Source organism: Heliangelus exortis, chromosome 6 (assembly GCF_036169615.1).
Source record: "Heliangelus exortis chromosome 6, bHelExo1.hap1, whole genome shotgun sequence".
NCBI lineage: Eukaryota > Metazoa > Chordata > Aves > Apodiformes > Trochilidae > Heliangelus > Heliangelus exortis.
Window position 1 is genome coordinate 23,901,095 of NC_092427.1, and position 22,400 is coordinate 23,923,494.

At 34.9% G+C, this 22,400-nt stretch overlaps 1 protein-coding gene across 1 annotated transcript in view; it reads left to right on the plus strand.

The window, feature by feature from the left end:
• The window catches only part of CCDC141 (coiled-coil domain containing 141), a 56,141-nt gene that overhangs the window by 9,992 nt on the left and 23,749 nt on the right, over positions 1-22,400 (plus strand). Inside the window, exons 4-13 of the mRNA XM_071747227.1 lie at positions 4,233-4,424; positions 6,536-6,644; positions 7,872-8,125; positions 10,997-11,116; positions 15,006-15,200; positions 16,789-16,961; positions 17,775-17,916; positions 19,267-19,386; positions 19,977-20,168; positions 21,246-21,422. Of these exons, the coding sequence (XP_071603328.1) occupies positions 4,233-4,424; positions 6,536-6,644; positions 7,872-8,125; positions 10,997-11,116; positions 15,006-15,200; positions 16,789-16,961; positions 17,775-17,916; positions 19,267-19,386; positions 19,977-20,168; positions 21,246-21,422 (1,674 nt within the window). The remainder of the gene's footprint in view (positions 1-4,232; positions 4,425-6,535; positions 6,645-7,871; positions 8,126-10,996; positions 11,117-15,005; positions 15,201-16,788; positions 16,962-17,774; positions 17,917-19,266; positions 19,387-19,976; positions 20,169-21,245; positions 21,423-22,400) is intronic.

The following is a 22,400-nucleotide window of genomic DNA, read 5'->3' on the forward strand; positions in this document are numbered from 1 at the left end:
GGTACTCTCAGCAGTTTCCAGTGTTCTCACAAAATTTTAGAATAATCCAAGTGATTTTAGTAGGGCATAAAGTCAAATTGATATTTTGTATTTGAATTTGAGATGAACTTTCACTTCTTACTAAAAGATCATACAAGTGAACCAAAATCAGAAAGACACATTGAGGTAATTGGTTGAAGGATATAGTCCTACAATGTATGTATATTTCAAAACTAACTTATACATAACAGGTATTTGCAAGTGTTGGGTGATAAATGACAAGAATGGAGAATGGCCTGGTCTACACATGAAACGTTTGTTTCTCTTTTTGTTTTGTTTTTGGTTTTGTTCCATGTTTCTTCACATTCTTTCACTTATCAGCAGTTAAGCAACTGAAAAATATTAAATCCACAAATCTTATTTATTTTCCATTTTTAGTATGAAAAAATTCATACCTTATTTCTGATTCATGATTCTTCTATAATGTTTTCTAAATGTGAAATGGATCTTGCATGTTATCACTTTGATAGCTTTGAAGCTGAGCTCTTAGGAAAGAGTGAAACATTTTTCTGTGTCCTGTAAACAAGCAGAGCTCTAGGCATTTCATATGTAGTTAGAAAATACTGATTATTTTGATGAAATTGCACAGAGAGTTGAGCAGTGTGACACAGAAAATTTGTAATAAATGCCTCTCACATGTTTGAAAAGCTAGTCAAATTTTTCTTGACTGTGTCTTTATGGTAACAAAAACATTGTTTTATCCTGTGCTTTTTTGGGGGTAACCTTTCAAAATCATCTTGCAAGCAGTCTGGCTCTGTTTTCTGAGAAATCAGAAATTTTGAGAATCGGTACCTAGGTCAGTTTTGAAGGAATGTAAATGTCATGTCTTGCCTTTGTTGTCTGTGAAATGTAATGAATGATCTGTTTTTATTGTGGGAATCCCATGTGTTTGAAGTTAACAAACACAGGAAATCTGAAGAATAAAGGATGAGGCCTGAAAAGATGGGTAAAGTAGCCTTCCAGATGAAGTACATTCCTTCTTCCCATTAGTGTTGTATTGGCCAATTGGAAATTTCAGACCTTACCTAAAATGCAATGTTGTCAAACAAGTGAACAATGTAGACAAAAACGTGCCTAACTGTGCATCCAGCATGTCTGTAGTTTACTTCTGAATGTAATACTCAGTGGAAAAAAACAAAACCAAACCTAAATTTGGTAAACTCTGATTTGTTTCTTAAGAGAAGCTGAAATACTATATACTACTGTTCTGATTTTTCTGGGACAGACTACTACAGAAACTGTATTTTTGAGAGGCTGCAGAATCCAATTCAGTGAAAACAAACGAGATAAGATGTATAGTTTTCATTTATACCCAGCTCTGGTATGCAGGTTTCTATAGTGATCAAGCTTGAGGGTGCTTTTGATGGGCTGGAAGGAGCAAAGCCCAGGGCAGCTGACCCAGGCTGGGCAACCACAAATGTCACCCTCCCTATGTATCAGGAAATTTGGGGGGATAGGTTTTTTTTCCTTCTACCATGGCTGCCTTCCTGAGAAGGTGCCATCTGTTTTGTCTTCATCCTGTGCCCAAAGTCTCCTCTTCTGCTTGCCATGACCAGCAATTTCTCACTGAAGCTGCTGCACTCTCAGTGCTGGGCATTCAGCTTCTGCTGCTGGAAATGCACAGCTCACACCTGCTCTCTGAAGTGAGTCATATATTAGCATTGGAGTTAATGTTTTATTATTATTATTATTATTATTATTATTATTATTATTATTATTATTATTATTATTATTATTATTATTATTATTATATCAGTTTTCATTTTAACTGCAAAGGATCTCCTTTCTTCCTTCTTCCTTACTGTGTTAACTGCAACACCTACCCTTTTGCTCTTTTCCCTGTTCCTTGACAAGTATCAGGGAAATTTTGATTTTTTTTTTTTCCTTTTTAACTGAAAACAGTGACTACTATCATATTAAATAGACAGTATATTGTTTTCTAGAACAATGGCTTTTGATCAGATGCTTTTTTTGATTGTCTTGTCACCAAATAATAAGCATGCATTCATATTGGAGCCGCTCTTATGCCTGTTAATTTTACCACTGTTCATTTTCCTAGTTTCATAGTTTGTAAAGTTAAGTTAAAATAATTTCATTCTGGGTTTTTTTGTGGTTTTTTGTTTTGTTTTGTTTTTTTTTTAAAGAAAGAAAAAAATTCTGTAGCTCATTATACTGTTCTCACAGTACTACTTTTAGAGAGAACTGATCAACCTTTCCAGTTGAAGCTAATTTCTTTGTGTCTACAAGGTCTAGGGAGAATTGGAAGTTTTGGGTCTGTATTTAGAACAATAAAGTTTTCTCCAGTTTCCTCTTCTCAATTGGATCTGTCAGGAGAATTTTAAGTTTTCAGATTATTTAGCCTTTATTAGTCTATCATGAGAATGAGTTTTCATACATTTTAGCTTGCCTAACACATTTCTTTTTCATTATACATTCATGTGATTGTACCTGTGACAATAGCAGAAATTGTCACTTTATTAATTCATGCTCATAATAAAACCTGAGATGGGGGGAATTAAAAGAATATAGAACAAATGCTAATCGATTTTTCTGACACACTAAAGATTTTCAACATAAGTTGGCAGAGGTTTGGCATTAAAGGTTTGTAAACATGTCATAGCAGTAGACACAGTTTATCTTGATTTCAGGAAGGCATTTGACACCAGCTCCATCCTTGGAGCTAAACTGAAGAAATGTGGCCTGGCTGACGGGGTAATGAGGTGGATCAGGAGCTGGTTGAAGGATGGAAGCCAGAGAGTTGTAGTCAATGGGAGGTAGTCTGGCTGGAAGTCCGTTTCTAGTGGAGTACCACAAGGGTCAGTACTGGGACCAGTACTATTCAATATATTTATTGATGACCTGGATGAGGGAATAGAGTGCACTATCAGCAAGTTTGCTGATGACACAAAACTGGGAGGAGTGGCTGACACCAGAAGGCTGTGCTGCCATTAAGAGGGACCCAGACAGACTGCAGAGTTGGACAGGGAGAAGTTTTAATGTATCAAAACAAGCCCAAGGGTAAAGTCTCACATCTGGGAAAGACCAACCCCAGGTACCACTATAGGCTGGGGACTGAGCTGTTGGAGAGCAGCACAGGTGAAAGGGACCTAGGTGTGCTGGTGGATGGAAGGATGACCATGAGCCAACAATGTGTCCTTGTGGCCAAGAAGGCCAATGGCATCCTGGGGTGCATTAGAAAGGGGGTGGCTTGTAGGTTGAGAGAGGTTCTCCTCCCCCCCTACTCTACCCTAGTGAGGCCACATCTGGAATATTGTGTCCAGTTCTGGGCCCCTCAGTTCAGGAAGGATATTGAGGTGCTGGAGCAGGTCCAGCGAAGAGCAAGGAGGCTGTGAAGGGACTCCAGCACAAGTCCTATGAGGACCTCATCACTCTCTACAACTCCCTGAAAGGAGGGTGTAGCCGGGGCTGGTGTCAGTCTCTTCTGCCAAGTAGCTACCAGTAAGACAAGAGGGCATGGACTTAAGGTCTGTCAGGGGATGTTTAGGTTAGATATTAGGAAGAAACTCTTTACAGAGAGGGTGATCAGGCATTGGAATAGGCTGCCCAGGGAGGTGGTGGTTTCTCTGACCCTGGAGGTTTTTAAAAAGAGACTGGATGGGGCACTCAGTGCCATGATCTGGTAACCACAGTGGTAGTAGATTAAGGGTTGGACTTGGTGATCTCAGTGGTCCTTTCCAACCAAGATGATTCTGTGATATGTTCAAGCTACCCTTGTCTGGATTTTGTTTAAGTCACCAGAGACTTATGAGTAGGTTACTGTACAAACTCTAACGTCTTGTAATGTCAGGTAACGTGATATGATAACCTATGAAAGAAGATCCAGAATACCTGCCTTACTGCCCCTTCCAGAAAGACTTGCATTTAAGGAGATGTAAACAGATTTGAATCTAAACACTGGAGATAGGATGATAAATTCTCTTAACACTTGTTTTTAAATGAAATTTTATGAAACTATTGCCTATTAAGAACAAATGAAATTCAGAAGCTCTCTATGAAACATGCTACTGGAAATAATTTAAATGAATGTGTAGGAGACTTGTGTAGGGAAGTTATCAGATACACTGAAAAAGTATCCTGACAGTATCAGCACAGTGTTTTGGAATCTGTTTATGGGTTTCTTCTTTGTTTTTTCTTTTTTTCTTTCTTTTTTTTCCCCCTCCCATTCTTTTCAGGCTTTGGAAGAGCAAGTATGGGACCTGCTTCATGAAGCAGACAAGGCTGCAGAGGAAAACAAAGAAAAGAGACAAGTTTATGATGCCATGGCAGAGACACTTGGGGATGCATGGGATGCCCTCATCATTATGTTACAGAAGAGACAGGCACTTCTGGAACTTACTTCAGTGTTCTTCAAAAGTGCTCTGGAGGTTAGTATTGAAATCAATTTCAAACCTAATTTGAACTCCTTATTTGACACCTCCTGTATGTTACAGGTGCCCTGTCCACTGTAATTTTACTCTGTTATATATGTTCATAGCATTCCTAAAGGTTGAAGCAATTAAGAAAATAAAAATCTCTAGATGCAGCCTTCCTTTTCTTCTGAATAGTTCAGGATGGAACATGTAGACTTGAAGAAATATCTTAGTCTCCTAAATTTAAAATCAACAGAAAAATAACCATGATAGTGGGAACTGGACCAAAACCTAGAATATGTAATTAGGTGACTGTGGAAATTCTGCAGAATATATTTGATTTCTCACTATTCCTTTAAATTATTTGACATTGAAAGAACTAAATTCTTTGATGCTTTGACTAATGATTACTGAAGACTGGACATAGAAGTTTCTACTCTGAAATACCCATACAGCTACTGGAGTTATGTTAGCAAACTAAACATTAATCTAAACTGCCAGTCCTTTACATGCTTCTTCCATGTGCAGATGTGTACAAAAGGATGATTGTGTGAGCCCTGGGATTTCAGAGTTGTCTTTCCCTGTTTACCCATTTCTCTTTACTTCTCCTAATCCATGGATAGAGAGGGAGCTAAAGCTCAGCAGCCTCACATTCAGTTTTCCTTACATCTCTGGAGCTTTGAAGAGCTTAATAATTCATCCTGATAATTTTGTTCCTACAAGAGCCCAATGCCACCTACAAATTACAGAAGCAACTATTCTACCCCAGCCCTAGCCCTAACAACTCCAAGATCTACAATCTACTAATTATCCTGGTGATAAATATTATACAAAGACATTAGTGCAGCTTTGGCATAAGTATCACTATGGTAAATCCTGCACCACCAAAGATTGATCTAGTGCAGACTAAATCCTTCAGGAGCTACCTTAATTGCCCCAGCCACAGGCTTATATCATTAAAACAAAATGCAGCAGCTGGGGTTCAGCACATTATTTATGAAAGGTGGAAGAAATACAATATCAGTTTTAATAGAAATTGCAGAAACTTCTTATAGAAAAGTTTTTCTTTAAGTAAAAGCCTGTGACTATGGAAATCTTTGTTTTATTGTGATAAAGCACAAAACATGTCAAGATCAGTCTTTAGAGAAAATCAGAACTCAAATCTCAAATCTTAATACCATATGGGTTTCTTTTATATCGTGCAGATCAAGAGGGAGAAAAATGTGGAAAGATAGGAAAGACAGAAAAAGCTGAGTGCTTGCTTTTCCTTTTCCTTAATTTCACAATAGGTTGCAACATCTTTGCTTACACTGAAACCTGAGTTTGAACTCCACTGGTTTCTTCATTCTTGAAATGAAGTAGTAGAATTGGTAAAGATTGCCTAAGATGTAGAATATGTGTCAGCTCTTCGTGCAATTCATTCTTGGAATTGCATCTGCACAGGTGGAAGCCAAATAAAGAATTCCAATCATGGTTATAACAATAGAAGATTATGAAATTCCAGGTCTCCCTGAAAGACAGCATGCTTCAGTAATTAAAATATGGAACCCATGCAAAATGAGCTGTAAAGGAATAAGCTATCTTCAGTCTTCATTACAGAGATGCTGTTTCCCCACTAAAATTAATTATTATATTTACTGTAATATTTTTAGTTTAAGTATGCTGCTCATTTCTGCTTTCAAAAAGTTGTTTTAAAGGTTGTACCTCTGTTGAAATGTTGCAATTAAATGTTTTTTCTCTCAATACTTTAGAATTAGAAAGAAATTCTAGGAAGGAAACCCAAGTCAAGGGATTCATTCATATTAAGTAATTTTACTGAAGACTGAAATTAACAGATTCTTCCATAAGATTTTATTTTCAGTGAGTCTGAAGGCTATGTAGGAAAGATGATTCATAAAGTGAAAAAGTAATTTCAGAGTATGTTGATGGGAGTTTGAGATCCCTCAATTAGTGAGAACCTTCAAAAAACCAGAAGGTGTATAGAGGCCACAAAGCACCAGTACTGAGCAGTCACTAAATATGCCTTTTCCCAAGAGTTTGTGAATTCTTATAACACTGATTATGATGGAGTTCTGCAAAACAAAATTATACCACTCTTTTCCCCACCCTTTGTTTTCTTCATGTAGTTTGCTGTTAAAATTGATGAAGTTGAAGGTTTCCTGAAAAATGCACAAGAGTTTGACAATGTTGACTCTTTGAGAGAACTCCTTTTGCAACAAGACCATCATACAAAAGGTACAAGCAGTATTTCACTCCTGATGTTGTGTGATTGTGCACTGATTTCTTAAAGAAACCCCCCCCCAACAACAACAAAAAAACCCCAAAATTAAACAAATGCAATTCAAATTGGAACAAAAAGGGTGAAAATACATGAGTTATCCTCATTTATCCTTTTTTATATGTATCCCAATTTTTTATGGTCTGTACTCATAGAATAATAGAATAATTTTTGTTGGAAAAGACCATTAAGTTCATAAAGTTCAACCACTAACCTTGCACACTGCCAAGTCCCCCACTGCTAAACCATGTCCCTAAGCACCTTTAAATACCTGTCTTTTAAACACCTCCAAGAATGGTGATTCAACCAGTTCCTAGGGCAGCCTATCAATGCTTGATAACCTTTCCAGTGAAGAAATTTTTCTGAAATTGAACATTTCTGATTAATATCCTTTTTCTGGAAGGCAAGAAATAACATGGACAGGTTTGTTGCTGTGAGCTCATGGAAACCAGGCTTTCTCTTTATCCTCTGGTGGCTGCAGAAGTGCAGGCATTACACTTCTGCATCTTCCCTAGTTGCTTTGTATGAAAGGTGGAGATTTAGGGTGCCTTGCCTTGAGTTACCAGTACAAGCTGAGAAGATTTCAGATGTTTGCTGCCTGTCATTGGTTACTTCACTAGCAACTCCTTGCCAACATTCCTTTCCTAAAATTTTCTTCATGCCTGCTTTGCCTCTTATTCTGGCTTGGCTCCTCTTCTTTCTCATTCTGCACCTAAAAACTTTCCTTTTTCATTTCAAGGACCTATAGATACTCACCTTTGTCTGTGCAAGAGATTTTGTACTATGTGCTTTTAAGAAGCTGGAAAGAAGCATGGTCCCTGAAGTGTATTAGTCCCTTGAATTTTGACCCTGAATGTGGCCGGGTAGGGGTTATGGAAAGAAGATAAGAGTTCTTGTTATTCATGGCTTATTAACAAGATTGTCACAGGACCTAGAGACAGTAGAACTTCTTTCAGCTTCTGTAAGGAACATAAAGACCTAAACTTCACTTGCATAGCTAGTGAAAACTACACAGGCTACTGACCATCAAAACCAAGTCAGACTTCTAGAGGAATTAACTCATTCATGCAATACATACAAATATGTTACAAACATGTATGCAAATACTTGAATAATATTTGAAACACACTGTTAAAATTACAAATCATATTGGGGTTTTTTCCTATGAAATTTTATTTTTGCAGAGCTTTTGGAAAAGTCACTTGCACTTTTGAATAAAAGCCAAGAGCTAACTGAATTCATAGAAGAATTCAAATGTGCATGGCCAAATGCAAATCCAGAGCTGATTCAGGGAGCCCACAGCAGCTGCTTGAAAATTGACAGTCTTCTTGAAATGCTACAAGACAGAAGAAGGCAACTAGACAAATTTCTTAAACATCAGCGTCAAGGACTGGAGCAGGTTCTGCAAATTTGTTTGTGGCACCAACAAGAGAACGAGGTAAGACACTTAATATTAGGGAAAGCCACAGTAATAAAAACCAACCAACCAACAAAAAAACCCAACAAAAAAAAGCCCAGAAAACCCCCAGAATCCCCCAACCTAACGACTGTCTCCCATTAGAGTCCCCAGTTAAATGGCTGGTGGCCCCTGCAGAGCGGCCAGGGCTGCCTCAACCCAGAGACCTCTGGTTCCAGCTGACCCATGTCAGGGCACAGCTGAGCCCTGCAGTGACACTCTTGGCACCTCTGTTAACACATACTTAAGAAAGGGTAAAACACTGCACAGACATAGTGAGGAGTGCAGGAAAAGGAAAAAAAGCAAGAAACACTATGAACACCAAGGGCTGTGAGGAAGGAGGTAGAGGAGTGGTCCAGGTGCTGGAACAGGTATTTCCTTGCAGCCGGTGGAAGTTTCAAAAGACATCACACCACATCACAGCAGGTATATTTCTGCAGTCAGGAGAAGACTGCATCAGAGCAGGTATCTACTCTGCAGTAGTTTAATATTCCCTGAAGGAGCCTGTGACCACACAGAGCACATGATGGAGCAGTGTGTCCTGGTAGGAACTGCAGCCTCAGAGGATCTGTGTGAGGAGGAAAAAATGAGGGGAAAGAGGTGACAGAGAAGAAACTGTTATGTACTGACTGTAGACCCCATTTCCCTGTGCCTCTTAGAGGAGCTATGCAGAGAAGTTAGACTGAGCCTGGAGATAAGAGCTGGGTAGGAGGAAGGTGTTTTTGATTTTGTCTTTGTTTCTCACCAAACTTGTAATTGGCAATAAGTTCATTTAATTTTCCCCGAAGCTGAGTTTGTTTCACCTGTGGTAGTAATTAGTAAAAGTTCTCCCTGCCTATCTCAACCTACAGGCTTTTAATTTTGTTTTTCCCCTCCCCTTTTCTCCCTCCCCCTCACAGCATTCTGTAAAGGAGGAGGAATGAGAGTGTGATAGGTGGGTGTCTGGCTGCTGGCCAAGGCCAATCTGCCAGAATAAGCTAAACTGTTGGTTTGGATTGCACCACCTCCCCTCCTCCCCAGTTATCTGTTGGAACATGTACCTCTCCTTCTGAACTGCCAGGAAGGCAATGGAAGACTATATATAAGCACTGAAATCACCTGGACCATAATCAGTGCAAAACGAGCAGTTTAGCAATCTGAGAAAAATCTTGAAGAGTCTTTGATTTCTGATACTGATTATTCATTACAAGCAGAGCACATAATTTTTGTACATGAGTGATAAAATTCAAATTTTGAAGAACAGAAGTGATTTTTAGATTTCAACCAATCAAGAAAAAACACTGTCTTTTTCAAATAGATATATTAAGCTTCTCTCCTTTTCAGTCCCTCCACCAGAATCACAGGAAGTGAAAATCTGTGGGTTTCTTTCTTAAAAAACTGCTAAATATTCCCAGCTGTTGTTTAAGAGCTAAGCTGGCACAGCTGAAATCATTCAGTGGTAGTAGCTGTAGTTGAACTCAACTGATTAAACACAGTGTAATCGAAAGAAATATTTCCAAGTGGTAAAGGGGGGAACACTTTACTTGTAACAGGGCTAAAGAATGACTTTTTCCTCTGCCTAGCATAACAGAAATACTAGTTTGTTTTGCTCCGCAGATACACGATACAGAGAATAGTCCTAATTTGCAGACAAATTTTTCTTTCTCTTTTTGCATGATTTATTGTCCATTCTATTAATATATATTTTGTTGGGCTCCTAGACAATGTTCTGTGAAAATGTACTTCCAGGAAAAATGTTTCAATGCACTCAAGAGATGAACATTCAGTAGTAAATCATCCGTTTATTTTTCTGGCTCCACTGACTTCCTTAGATAATGTGCTTGCCTTTTTATTTGTAACTGAAAATATTTCCAGTATTTTAAAGGTTCTTTCATTTTAATGATTGTTTGAATGTACTAAAAATATCTTCCAAATGAACATATTTAAAAAACAGATTAACAAACAAAAAACAACAAACAACTCTGGTGTACTGTTGAGATTTTTAGTACCTAGACTATGAATTAGTTCCTAGTATGCCTTAAATAATTTAAGCATAGTGGTGATGTTCCAGACTGAAAAGATTGGAGAAAATCTCCTTAATACTAATAATTCATTCTGACTGTTATTTTAAAATGCAAAGGTTCACTTGGAAATTCTTGCCATGTTTTGTTCACAAAGAAAGTGGGAGGTACCTACTTTGAATCAAGCGGAAATAAATGCAAGTCATTCTGTGTGATTTAGAAGATATACTTGTATACTGTGTATGTTTGCTGCATATAGTTGCTGAAGTATGTCTAATAAGATGTAATATCTTTCTAAGCTGCTAATAGATTCACTGAGTTTTCAAGGCAGGGATAGAGATGTTCTGTTAGGTCTTAAGGCCTATTTTTTTTTTATTTTATTTTATTTTTGTGTGTGTGTGTATCCTTGCAAAAGTACTTAGATTTATAGTCTTCTACTGTTTGCAAAAGAATAGTTTTAAGTTAACGTTACTCTAGGGAAAATGTGCAATATCTTTGTGGTTAAAAAACATGGATTCTATGTGTGACTATAACTTGATTTTTCTTTAACTGTGTTGATTCATAATTTGGTCATCCTTGGTGAACACATTTTTGTCTGTTTTGTTAAGTGTACTCCAGTACATTTTTGTTCTGACCACAATGCTTTCCTTCTGCATTTATTAACATTTAAATAATGCAAAAGCATGAACATTTTAATAACGTTTTAATAAAGGCATAAACACTAGGAATAAAAAAATAAAATGAATGAAAATTAGGTCTTCGTTTGTTGATGAAGCTGTCTCCTATATATTTTAAAAAACTCTCAGTTGCTTCTCATTTTTCACTGACTGAATTTTTTTAAAATTTTTTTTAGGTAACATCTTGGTACAAGAAACACATTGGAGATTACTTTCATAAGCAAAATGTAGGCTCATCTCTATTGGAAAATGAAGAGTTACTTCAAGAGCTTGAAGAAATGGAAATCAGAGTGAAAGTAAGAAATACAATAATTGGTTAATTATCAATTATATCAATAATTGATTGGTGAAGCAACTTTAAAATTAGTAACAAAACATGAACTCAGATTTAATAGTGCATACAGGAGTAGATACTTGGCATGTGTGCATAAGATACATATTTCTATATATCTAACAAAATTTTTTCCTTTTACTGCAGGCCTCCATGTTTCTCAGTGTTTTTCTCATTTAGAACTTTAAAAGCTATTGATAAGACAAAGGAAGAGAAATATTTGATGTTGTTTAGTTGGTGTTTCAATTTAGTGATCAAGTTCCAGACTGGTAGTTTATATATTAAACCATGTTGCAAAAAATAAAGCAATTTTTTAGAACATTACCTAAGCTTAATGTCCATAAAGGATGTAAAAACAGCCGCTTGTACCGTAATTTATTGTCACTGAACTGTGTACATGATTGGAAGAGGTATTTGCACACTTATTTCTGGGGAATGAAAGTAAGTAATAATACTATTTTCATTGTGAATATCAGTTTTCCATCACTCATAAAAGCAAGATGGCATTAACGATAATGTTGATATTAAAAGAAAGGATATTTGTATGATGTAAATTGTATAGATTTATAATCCTTTTTTTTAGGTAACTCAATTGTGCTATCATCAGGTAAGTGCTGTTCCTGGTTCAGGATCATTCCTCACTATATCATTTTCAAGCAATAGTATTTGGATAACCCAGGTAATCAAGAAGGCCTTTTTCATCCAAAACCTGCTCCATTAAAAAAAAATCATTTGGAAGGCTTTTATCTTCATGGCAACTAACAGGTTTATGATAGTTCATAGTTATGTTTCCTTGTAAGCTTTTTAGTTAAATATCATGTTTGCCTGTTTGCATGATTTAACGTTAACTGCTTCGGGATTGTCATGTAAACAGAATACAATAATATTTCTGATGCTTCTCCAAGCTGCATTTCAGAAAATACATTTTCTTCATCTGGGGAAGATCAGTATGAAAAGTTTAATTCTGCTGGAAAGCCTGAGCAGATCTGGCACAAGAAAAACTCTGTATTTCCAGTGAAACAGGGACCCACAAAAATATATGAGGTGGCTTAAAGTATTGCTGAATTTTATAACTAGCCAAATGACCATCAGGCTTCCTGGTGTACAGTGTTGAAAGGCTATTCTTGCAGCTTGCTGTTGGAATTAGAAATGATGCATTAAATGAAAAAAGGATAATGGGCATTTTCATTTTGCATAGTAATCAATATATTTTTTGGTTTATCATACACATCATAACGAACACACTGTCTTAAGTTTCTACTGTGTGTATGTTGAATGTAACCTCTTCCTGAGTAGGAAAAATACAATATAATTTTTTCCTAGTAACACTAAATCTACAGTTAGAATTACCTTCCCTTCAGGAATCCCTTTAATGCCCAACTTACGTTTTAATAAAAATAAAGTTAATATTCTGCATAAATTTCAGATATGAATGTAGTTTCCAGAAGCTGCCAGAAGTTTTATCAGTTCATATAGTTAAGTATTTTTAGTTTATGTGAGAAAATACGAAAATGGTTGTGGTACGTTTAATTGTTGTGAATATGTAAACATTCATGTTTATGTTCAGGAAGAATGCTTAGGAGTACTGAACACAGTACTTGAATAATTAATTAAATGTATTTTCTGTAGCTTGCTAATTGCTTAGGGCAGAGATGTCTACTGTCATTTGTCTAGTTCCCTCATGACAAAACAAAAAATTTCCAAAGAGCAATTAGGTGCTTTAAAACATTCTGCTTACCTTGCTGCAAAAATAAAGGTAGATTTTAGTCAGTGTCTTTCCCATACTGTACGAATGGCCACGACAATTTCTAGTAGTGTTGTGTTAGAAATAATAGGGACACTGACAAACCAGTCTTTAACTTCTTTGGGTTTTCTGTTAGGGTCTAGAATGGTGTAAATTAAATCTCAAGTAAGATTTCATATATATTTTGCAGCTTTGAGAGTATGGTGAAAAGTTTCTTTGCAATAGACACGCAGAGCATTCTTATAGGGAGTAAGATACTAGAAAGTTCTGCTATTCGAGCAGTTTCACACAAAATATGTGCATTAAGACAAACAGGACAAACTATTCACTTAATCTGTTCAGAGACTAGCCTAAGAAGGATTTACAGTATTTATTTTTATTTACAACACTTTCTGTTACTGTGCAGAAAGAACAAAAGAGAATAGTTTATTGTGTTCTCAAGTTGATATCTTACCTTGAACATCACATTGCTAAGAGTTGAAACTGAAACCATTATTGCTATCTTTTACACTAGTCAAGACCAAAGATAAAACTGAGGATTCATAGTTGGAAAGAAAACCCACGGCCCTCCCAAACATTAAATGGAGCCACATACTCACACACAAGACTTAGGAGTAGAGAAGAGGCAGATTTTGGAAATGGATTTTACATTTGCTGCCACTTTGCTGTTACACTTCTATGTGTATTACAGGTGCCTGGCATAGTAAAAAAAGAACAGCTAGCACCACTTTGTGGCCAAATAACTCTAGAGATTCAGTAATATTCTTAATTGTTTGCATTTTGTGTATTTTCTGACACTTTTCAGGACTTGAACAATGCTGGAATCAGTCCTTCTACTAAGGATTAGTAGTAAGATGGAGAGTACTTCTTTGGTTTACATACTTATTGGGTCTGTAGTAGCCATGCTAGGTAACAACATGCTGAATGTCGTTACAATGGCACATACAATGCAATGTGTCTTTAATAGGTAAGAAGAATTTACAAGTATTTCTTGACAAATTGAAGAGTCAAGGTAATACAAGGCTTTGTGTTTCTTTCAGAGAAAACAAGTAATAAATGTTTTAATGCTGACAGATTTTTACAAATTTGCCATGTAGAAGCCTGAAGGACAGATAAAAACTGTCAGATTTTTCCACTAAGTTTGTATTCTCTGTTGATGGAAAATACAGGTATTTATGTATAGAAACACTTCCTTAGAAAGCTGAAAATAAAATATGTAGCTAGCTATTTTATGGAAAATTGAACCAATTTTGAGTAATGATCAAGCAGGATTGCAAATGAGTCTAACTAAATTTAATACCCTCAGAATACCGTAACTTATAAAATACTATAAGAAAAATGTTGTTTTGAGTGTGTGTGAATATTCAGATAAGAAGCTTGTATCAGTATTAAGAGAGTTTAACCTGTGCTCTACCATCACCTAAAAGCTGTGATTGCACGCCTTGTGCTGAGCAGATTTATGAATGTTTTTACAGTGAAATTCTCTTATAAGAAATTTCAGTACAGGTTGAGTAATTTTCTCATAATTAGTCTTGCCTGCTTTAATTATAATTTACACAATATGATTCACCAAAACAATTCGGAACTTTTTTTGTTTTTCCATAGCCACATTTAAGCTGATTATAGACAATTCACTTTTCTGTTACAATGAAATATGCATTTTTATTCTTGGATGAAATAGTATTTTTCTTATACAAATACTATATAATAACAAAATGAGGATCCACATATTTAACTACATTTTTTTTTCCTGGCTATTATTATTCCCAGTAAAAAGTTCCTATAACTATCTGGGCAATGTGTTAATTTATTCTTGGTGCAATGATTGGACTACAGGGGATGTTTGTCATGGGCATGTGGTATTAATCTGTAGAAGTTTCCTTGTTATCCAGACCATTTTTCACAGCTGACAGACTAGTAACTGCTACTTCTCCTTATGAAGCTGTGTCAAAGAATGCAGAATGCCACAACTAATACCTCTTAGTAGAAATCCTGGTGATAATTTTCAGTCCTATAAATGTGATATATGTTTTCCAGTACTTATATTGTTATTATGCAGGCATATTACTTTTCTATGTGTAATTGATTAAAATTGAATTTTTCCTCTTAGGAATGGAATTCCACTGTAGAACAACTAGAAGCTGAAGCACTTAAGATTTTGTTTTCAGAGGACTGTACAGAAAAAGAACATCTGAAGTTTTCAAATCAGAAAATCTGTCTGTTGCGAGACAAAGTGTGCTTCCATATGGAAGAAAGGAAAGCCCTGCTACATGAGGCCAATGACTTTTTTCGTACTGCTGGCAAGGTTGGAAGGAAGCCAAGTCTTAGTGTGCTAAGCATTGACATACGTGAGATTATTCAAACAGACTTTGCCAAACAACTTGGAGTGGAAAGTTACAAATCTGATTACCCTTTAATATGACCTTTTGCCTCCAAAGTCTATCCAGTATGGCAAATGCATCTTCACTTATTTTTTTTATTTACCTTAACAGATATTGAAAAGAATACTCTGCTTAAAATACTCTTAAAAATACTCTTAAAAAATACTCGTAAAATACTCTGCCCATCAAGATCATGGGCCATGTCATGAGGGCATAATGCTTTATGGTATGAAGGAGCTGCTCTAAAAGACCCAAACTAGAAAATTAGGATGTATGGAAACCAGAAACAATGTCTATGCTTGTAGTAGTGCCCATAGGTGATAATTAATAATTAGACATGAGAAAACTGAAGGACAATATACAATTCCTCATACCATGCACAGGTTGTATTTAAGTACAAGAAGCCTTGACTACTATGTCTGTTTAATTTTCTGTCTCTTCTTAATATTACATGGTGAAAAGGGGTAAATCATTGATGACCATAAAGAAAGGAATATTTTGAAATGAAATTTTTACATTTTCAAACATCAAGTCCAGTAATAACTATTTGTATGAAAATTATGTCCATAGATTTGTTCCTTAATTGTTGTTACATACTATTTATAATACTTTTTACCTCTATAATGAAAGCTGTTTATTATACTTGAATACCTTAATACACTTTCGAGACTTTTGTTCATTATTTCTTTTTATAAATTTTTTTCCATTGACTACAATAGGAGCATGAAAATAATAGTCTTGTAGACAATCTCTTGAAATCACTATCCCAAGTCAAAAATATCAGATTTTTTTTTCCTCATTCTGTCTTCTGAAGTTGTTCTAGATTAAACATCATGTAGTCTTTTGTAGGTCAGATTATTTTTGATAGTCTTACCAACGCAAGACCTAAAAAATATAAGATGCTATATTGTAATGCAGTAAAGTCAAGGAAACATACAGGAAGGAATAAAATATGCGTGGAATAAAAGGCATAATAGAAATTACTTGGGATTCAGCGAAATTCAATCAAGTAGAATTAAACTTATGAAAGTTTATATTTACTTGAAAACAAATTTTGTCTTCAGGAGTCCAGTGTTTATTCTTTGCTGTAAAATGCTTCCAGTCAAATCTAAAATATTGATAAAATATTGGTTACTGAATGTGTATTCATTTGTATTACCTCTGAGCCTTTCTCCTTTGAGAGACTACATAAATCTCCGGAATTAATATTTCCAGAGATTAAATGATTCTTTGAATGTTTTCCCTTGTTATAAGGAAAATTATTGGAGCTGATGTGTCTCCATATAATAAATATCAAACCACGTTTACATGCCTATGTTCTTCTCTGATCTATAAAGCCAGTATTTGGGGCCTAAATCAAAATACTGCCTTTCGTTTCTGAAACAATGTCAAATATTATGTGTCTGGCCATCTATTTATGTAAAAGAATATATGTGCATGTCTTAAATTGACATAGATTGAAATATTGAAATATTGAAATATTGACAACAGATTTTTTTTTTTTTTTTTTAGGTACTTGATAGTCTTGAAGATGTTGAAAATTACCTTAAAATCTTTAATTCAGAAGGCTTACATTTACCTATCTTGACAATGAAGTATGAGGAATTACAGGAAGCAATTAAAGGTTGCACAGCAAATACCTTGCAGAAGGGACAAACCTTAGTTAACAAAGCAGATTCTCACAGGTATGCCTCCATTTTAGCATATCTCCTTATATCTCTTTAACTACCTATTGCCTTCTAACTTGACTAGTTAGGATCAGACTGTATTCAGAGTTTGTGTAGTTAATTAAGCAAGTGTACATTTAAATGACCAAATGACTATTGGTATGTGGGTTTCTTATTTTTCTATATCAAACCTTCAGATCTTGACTGTGTGTGGTAACTTCTTTGCAGTTTGAACAGGACTGCATCAAGGATTCAAGTTGTGATTTTTCTTTTTTTTTCCCCCCCAGATATTATATGTTTTAAGTTATAAGACAAGACAATGATTTGTAAATTGATTGTGTCTTTTCTCCTGTTAAAACAGCATCTTTAAAGAAATGCTGACTAGAAGTTTTATGATGTTCTTCTTTTCAACTAGTGTTAAAACACTGAAATATCTCAAAGTCTAAAGTAAAAGTGATATGCCATGTGTTTGCATTCTTTCTAGGCTCTTCCATTTGTGGCTTTAGTCTTTAGATAGTATAATCATCTCAGAATTATTTGTGAATTGAGTTATTTGTAAGTGAATCAGGATACCCGGCACAAGAATCTAATTTAAGCACTGGTGATATATTATTTGTTTGGAAATGTCATTCATGTGTTTTAGTCATTATCAATTTTTTAAAATTAATTTTTGTACTTTAGATTATTTTTCTATTAGGGATCACAGTTTAAAATTTGTAAGTTATTTGTCACACAAATCAATGAAAATGATGGTGGGTTTTTTGTAAAACCTTATCATCCTATTATTGAGGAAAAATGCAAAATAACAACAGTTCTACTTTTCCATTTTAGCTCTTGGGTGACAGGAATTCAGAAAATGATGGAATATGTTCAAAAAAAAGTAGATCAATTCATCAGACAGTGTCTAGACTATAAGGAATTTACTTTAAAGAAAGAACAATGGACTGCTTCACTTGAAGATCATCTAAATAAGGTACATCATAACATGTTACCTTCTTAATGCATTCACGAACAGTGCATTACATTTCCATAACTTATCTGTGTGAATATGAAAGTTGACTGAAAAAATTATAAATAATGTCTTGGTTTGTTAGAGAGTGCACATAGTTAAAATACTGAATGCTGCTAACAGCACAAATGAACCTAAAGCTGTTCTGAAAAAAATGCAGCTGTTTCCATGAGACCATTTTACCAGTGATCTCCAATAAAGCATATATTTGCTTACATAATGAGCTATTAAAATTTTTTTTGGAAAAGAAGTAAGCAATCAGGACTGTGACCTGCATGCAAGTTTCTTATACTGTTGCTATGTTTTCTGTGGCATTTGGCTGTAGATAAAAACAAGTGTGGCAAACTGAGGGATTGGCATGGTGACTATAAACCACAACACATTTTCAGTAAGGGTGAAGGAGATTAGGTTCTGTTTACTATAAATATTTTTTTTATTCATTAAGATACTGATCCATCAAGGACATCACAGCCTTCTTTAAGCTGTTGAACATTCTATGGTAATGCAGTCCTTTTTAATGATGTGTCAGAAATTGAATAGATACATGATTCCTAAGTAAGGTTCCATGTATAAATTCAAATTTAAAGTATATTCTTAAACACGATTCACATGAAGGAAATCCCAGACCTTAGACCTAAAAAGTAAAGAAAATTAAATGGCTGAATAATTAAGTCTGCAATCATATAATATTTACACTATGTTTAGAATTAACTATGCTGGATCAAACAGGAAGTCCTTTTGCCATAATTGGTCCCTTTGCATATAATTTATGTAGACAAGGTTTGTTCTACTGAAGTTTGTTCCCAGTCTTGCATTAAAGAATATTTTGACAATTTGAATCATAATCCGTAGTCTTTCATTACAGTGAACAGTGCTTATGGTTATATTTGCATCAAACAAAACCCTCTTTATTCCAATCTTCTTGTAATGCAAAGAATCACAAAGAATCTGGTCGTATAATCAAATTTCCATGAGCTTCATTTAATGAAGTTTGAACCTCAGTCAGCAGCCACTTATAATACATGGTAGATGTTAACTCACATGTCCAATAACAACTATGAATTCTATGTCTGGTATCACCTAATTCTTCTCATCATAATCCGTGTTGTTACCATTATGCATATATAACATTTACAGTGACAGTGAAATGGAGTTGTGTACATGTTTATACATGTACATGTTTGATTATACAAAGTTCATAATCAAAACACCATGAGACAAGTATTAATTCCCCTTTTCTAGGCGATGTTTTATACTATTTATATACTGTCGGATTTTATATATTAATTATATAAATAATGCTTTCAAATAAAGGTATCTCAGTCGATTGAAAAAATCACCCTGATGCTTGCAGCTGGTGTCGAGATTGGTTCTTATTTGTCTGAATCAGAAAGAGTTCTGAACGAATACCTGGAACTGGCTAAACAAACAAAGGTAAAAAAAACCAAAACAAAACAAAAAAAGAAGGTTTAATAAAATACCGAGTACTTAGAGAAACAAACACATGCTGTATGTAATTCAAACTAAGGGGAGAGGCTGAGAGTTTATAATGTATCCCTGTAAAGAAAATTGGTCTACAGTTTATTTTAAAACTGCAGTTAGTATTTTAAGTGTTTTAACAATAACTGTTAAAAGAGAGAGTTACGAGAATCAGTTCAGAAAATTGATCTATGCTGTTTATGAAAGAAACAGTGTCAGTTTTCACTAGCTACAGATATTTCTATATGGAACACTTCTATTGTTTTCAGTCTTACATTGTGGTTTACTTAAGTAGGAATCTCAATATTCAGATTTTTTTTTTTCTGCCATTCAAAATAGCTGTTTTAATAACAACATAGATTTTTAGTGTCAAAATGTCAAAGGAAAGAAGTGGTTATTTTCATATCCATTTTGGACTCTTCTTCAACTAAGAAATTGGATTATACATATAAAAGCAATACTAGTGAAAATTAACAATGTGTTATCAACATTCACAAGTCCTTTTCAATCAGTATACATCTTCATCTATGCTTGTGTCTTCAAAGGAGGCTTCACATGAACTTGAAGCAGCTGAGAGAATCATCAAAGATATGGAAGAATTTGTGCCGGAGCATGTGACAGCTTTTTCTAGCAGAACTGACATCCTGAATGAAGAACTTAAAAAAATTGAAAAAAATATTAGTTCAAAACTAGAAATACTAGAAAGTTACGTGACCTTTTTGAAGTCAGCTATGGAGGTACAGATTACTTCATTATTCTCTGACTAGACTGTGAAACCTTAAGAGTGAAAAATGTACTTTTAGCTCGCTAATAAAAAACCTATATATGCTGTGCTATGGAAGCACTGGAAGTATTTGCAAGCTTCTTGCTACTTTAAAAGAGATCTGTTTCATCAGGCCAAGGAGCCCTGGTCATTGAGCTTGCATCAACATAATGATTAATATATGTACTACTGGTCTAAATCAGCATTGTATGAAGCAATATAATCCAATTTTTACCTTCTCCTTTGTATGTGCACTCTCTCACCGCATGCTCAATAATACAAATGCTTATGTGCATTTACCTTCAATCTTAAATTTACTGATTTTGCTTCATAAAATTTCTAAAATATTTTACATAATGTTGATTTAGATATTTATTATATTAAATAGTTCTAAAGTTTAAAAATTAAACTTCCAGGTTTAAAGAGTAAATATATAGAATATATTAAATATACTTATATATTCATATAAATGTATTAATATAAACTAAGTATAAAGCAGGTCTAGCAGAAATCATCATCAATTCAAGACCAAGCTATTTTTGGTAGCTGTGCTCATGATGCAGAAGGCAGTTAATTCTCATTTTGACGTAATGCTTGTTGTAAGATTCTCCAACACTGTTGTTCTTTTTACAGTTTGAAAAAAATGGAGGATGGAATGGAACCTATCCGATAAAATTATCCATATGATTTATTTTTTGAAGATAAACTGCCAAAATTTTGGGTTTCCTCCACTTCCAACTATTGCTAATTTCAATTACTTCATGTTGAAAAGATCTGTGGAGATCACAAATTAGTACCTAGATATTCATGTAATGATATACAGAAATTGAACAAATGGATGCTCCCTGTCTGCTTACCATCTACTGGCTTACAGATTATTTAAAATTTTGTAATTTACTTTTTGTACAGATTTGAAGGAGAAGATAATTCTTAAAAGCTGGAAAAAATTCAAAGGCTGCTATTCAATTTTACCATGTCTGTATAGCTTCTGATTAGAGCAGTTCAATTTTGATTTTTTTTTTTTTAATGTTTATTTTGTATCTTTCTGTAGGTGAATGATAATATTAAAAATCTGAAGGAATTCTATAAATCAGAACCACTACAAACAAACATGGAGGTTGAAAATAAAATTGCAATGGAGTCAGCTAATACTCAGTGGCAAAAGGCAATAAAGAAGATTTTTTCCACTCAAAATATGGGTTGCCATTTTCTTAATTTAGTGAATATGGTGAGTATAATCTGATAAACTGTATTGAACATGTGGTGTTTGCCTGTGATGAGGCCTAATCCTAGTTCTGTGACTGGTGGCTTGTGATATGAAATCAGTCTTGGTTTTAAAGGGATCAGTGCTGCTATACACTTTTAAAATACAAAGTATTAATTGAGTGCTAATGTCTGTATAATAATACAAAAATTTTTGTGATTAACAATCACAAAACTTCATAAATGACCCAGCATGTGCATACAAATATAATATATGCACATATCTGTTTTGCTCATGTTGGAAAGCAGCATATGTAGTAAGTTTAATTTACTTCCACTAAGACACAGCCTTCACTAAGTATATGAAGTTCTTCTAAAGAAATGGGTGCTCGGATTACTTCCTTATAGATAACTTGCTTGGTGTCTTTACATTCTGCCTGCAGTTCAGCTTCACTGCCGGGGCATCCATACCTAACTTTCCACCACCTCTTTATGAGGTGATCATTTGAGATGTGCCACTCCTTCTAAAGTGACTGCAACTCAAGTAGGCAGCCTGAATACCCAGCTGCTCTTTTTGGTTTTATAGGATGGACTGGGGAGAAGTTACAATAAGTTGTGAAGGGAGAATTCGTGTTGGTAACTTAGAGAAGCATGCAAGATGAGGTGGAAAAACCTACTTAAAGATGTGAAGTGCTCTGGTAATTAGTGTGGGCCGTCACAGCTGGATGCAGCCTGGCACAGATAAGATAGTGTAAACACAAGCTGAATATGCATGAATATGAGCTTGCACTGCAGTCACTTAAAGTCTAAATGCATCTTCAGATATTATCTCTTTAAAGACTTGGAAGTGTGTTGCCACCATATTTTCTGCTTCTCTGTTCTCATTATATTCTTAGGTTGTAGCTTTTAAGTGTCTGGAAGATACAGATCATGTAAGTAGCTTATGAATAGAACTGTTTTAGAAAAAAAATCTGAAATGGGAGAAGCAGAAACAGCATTATGC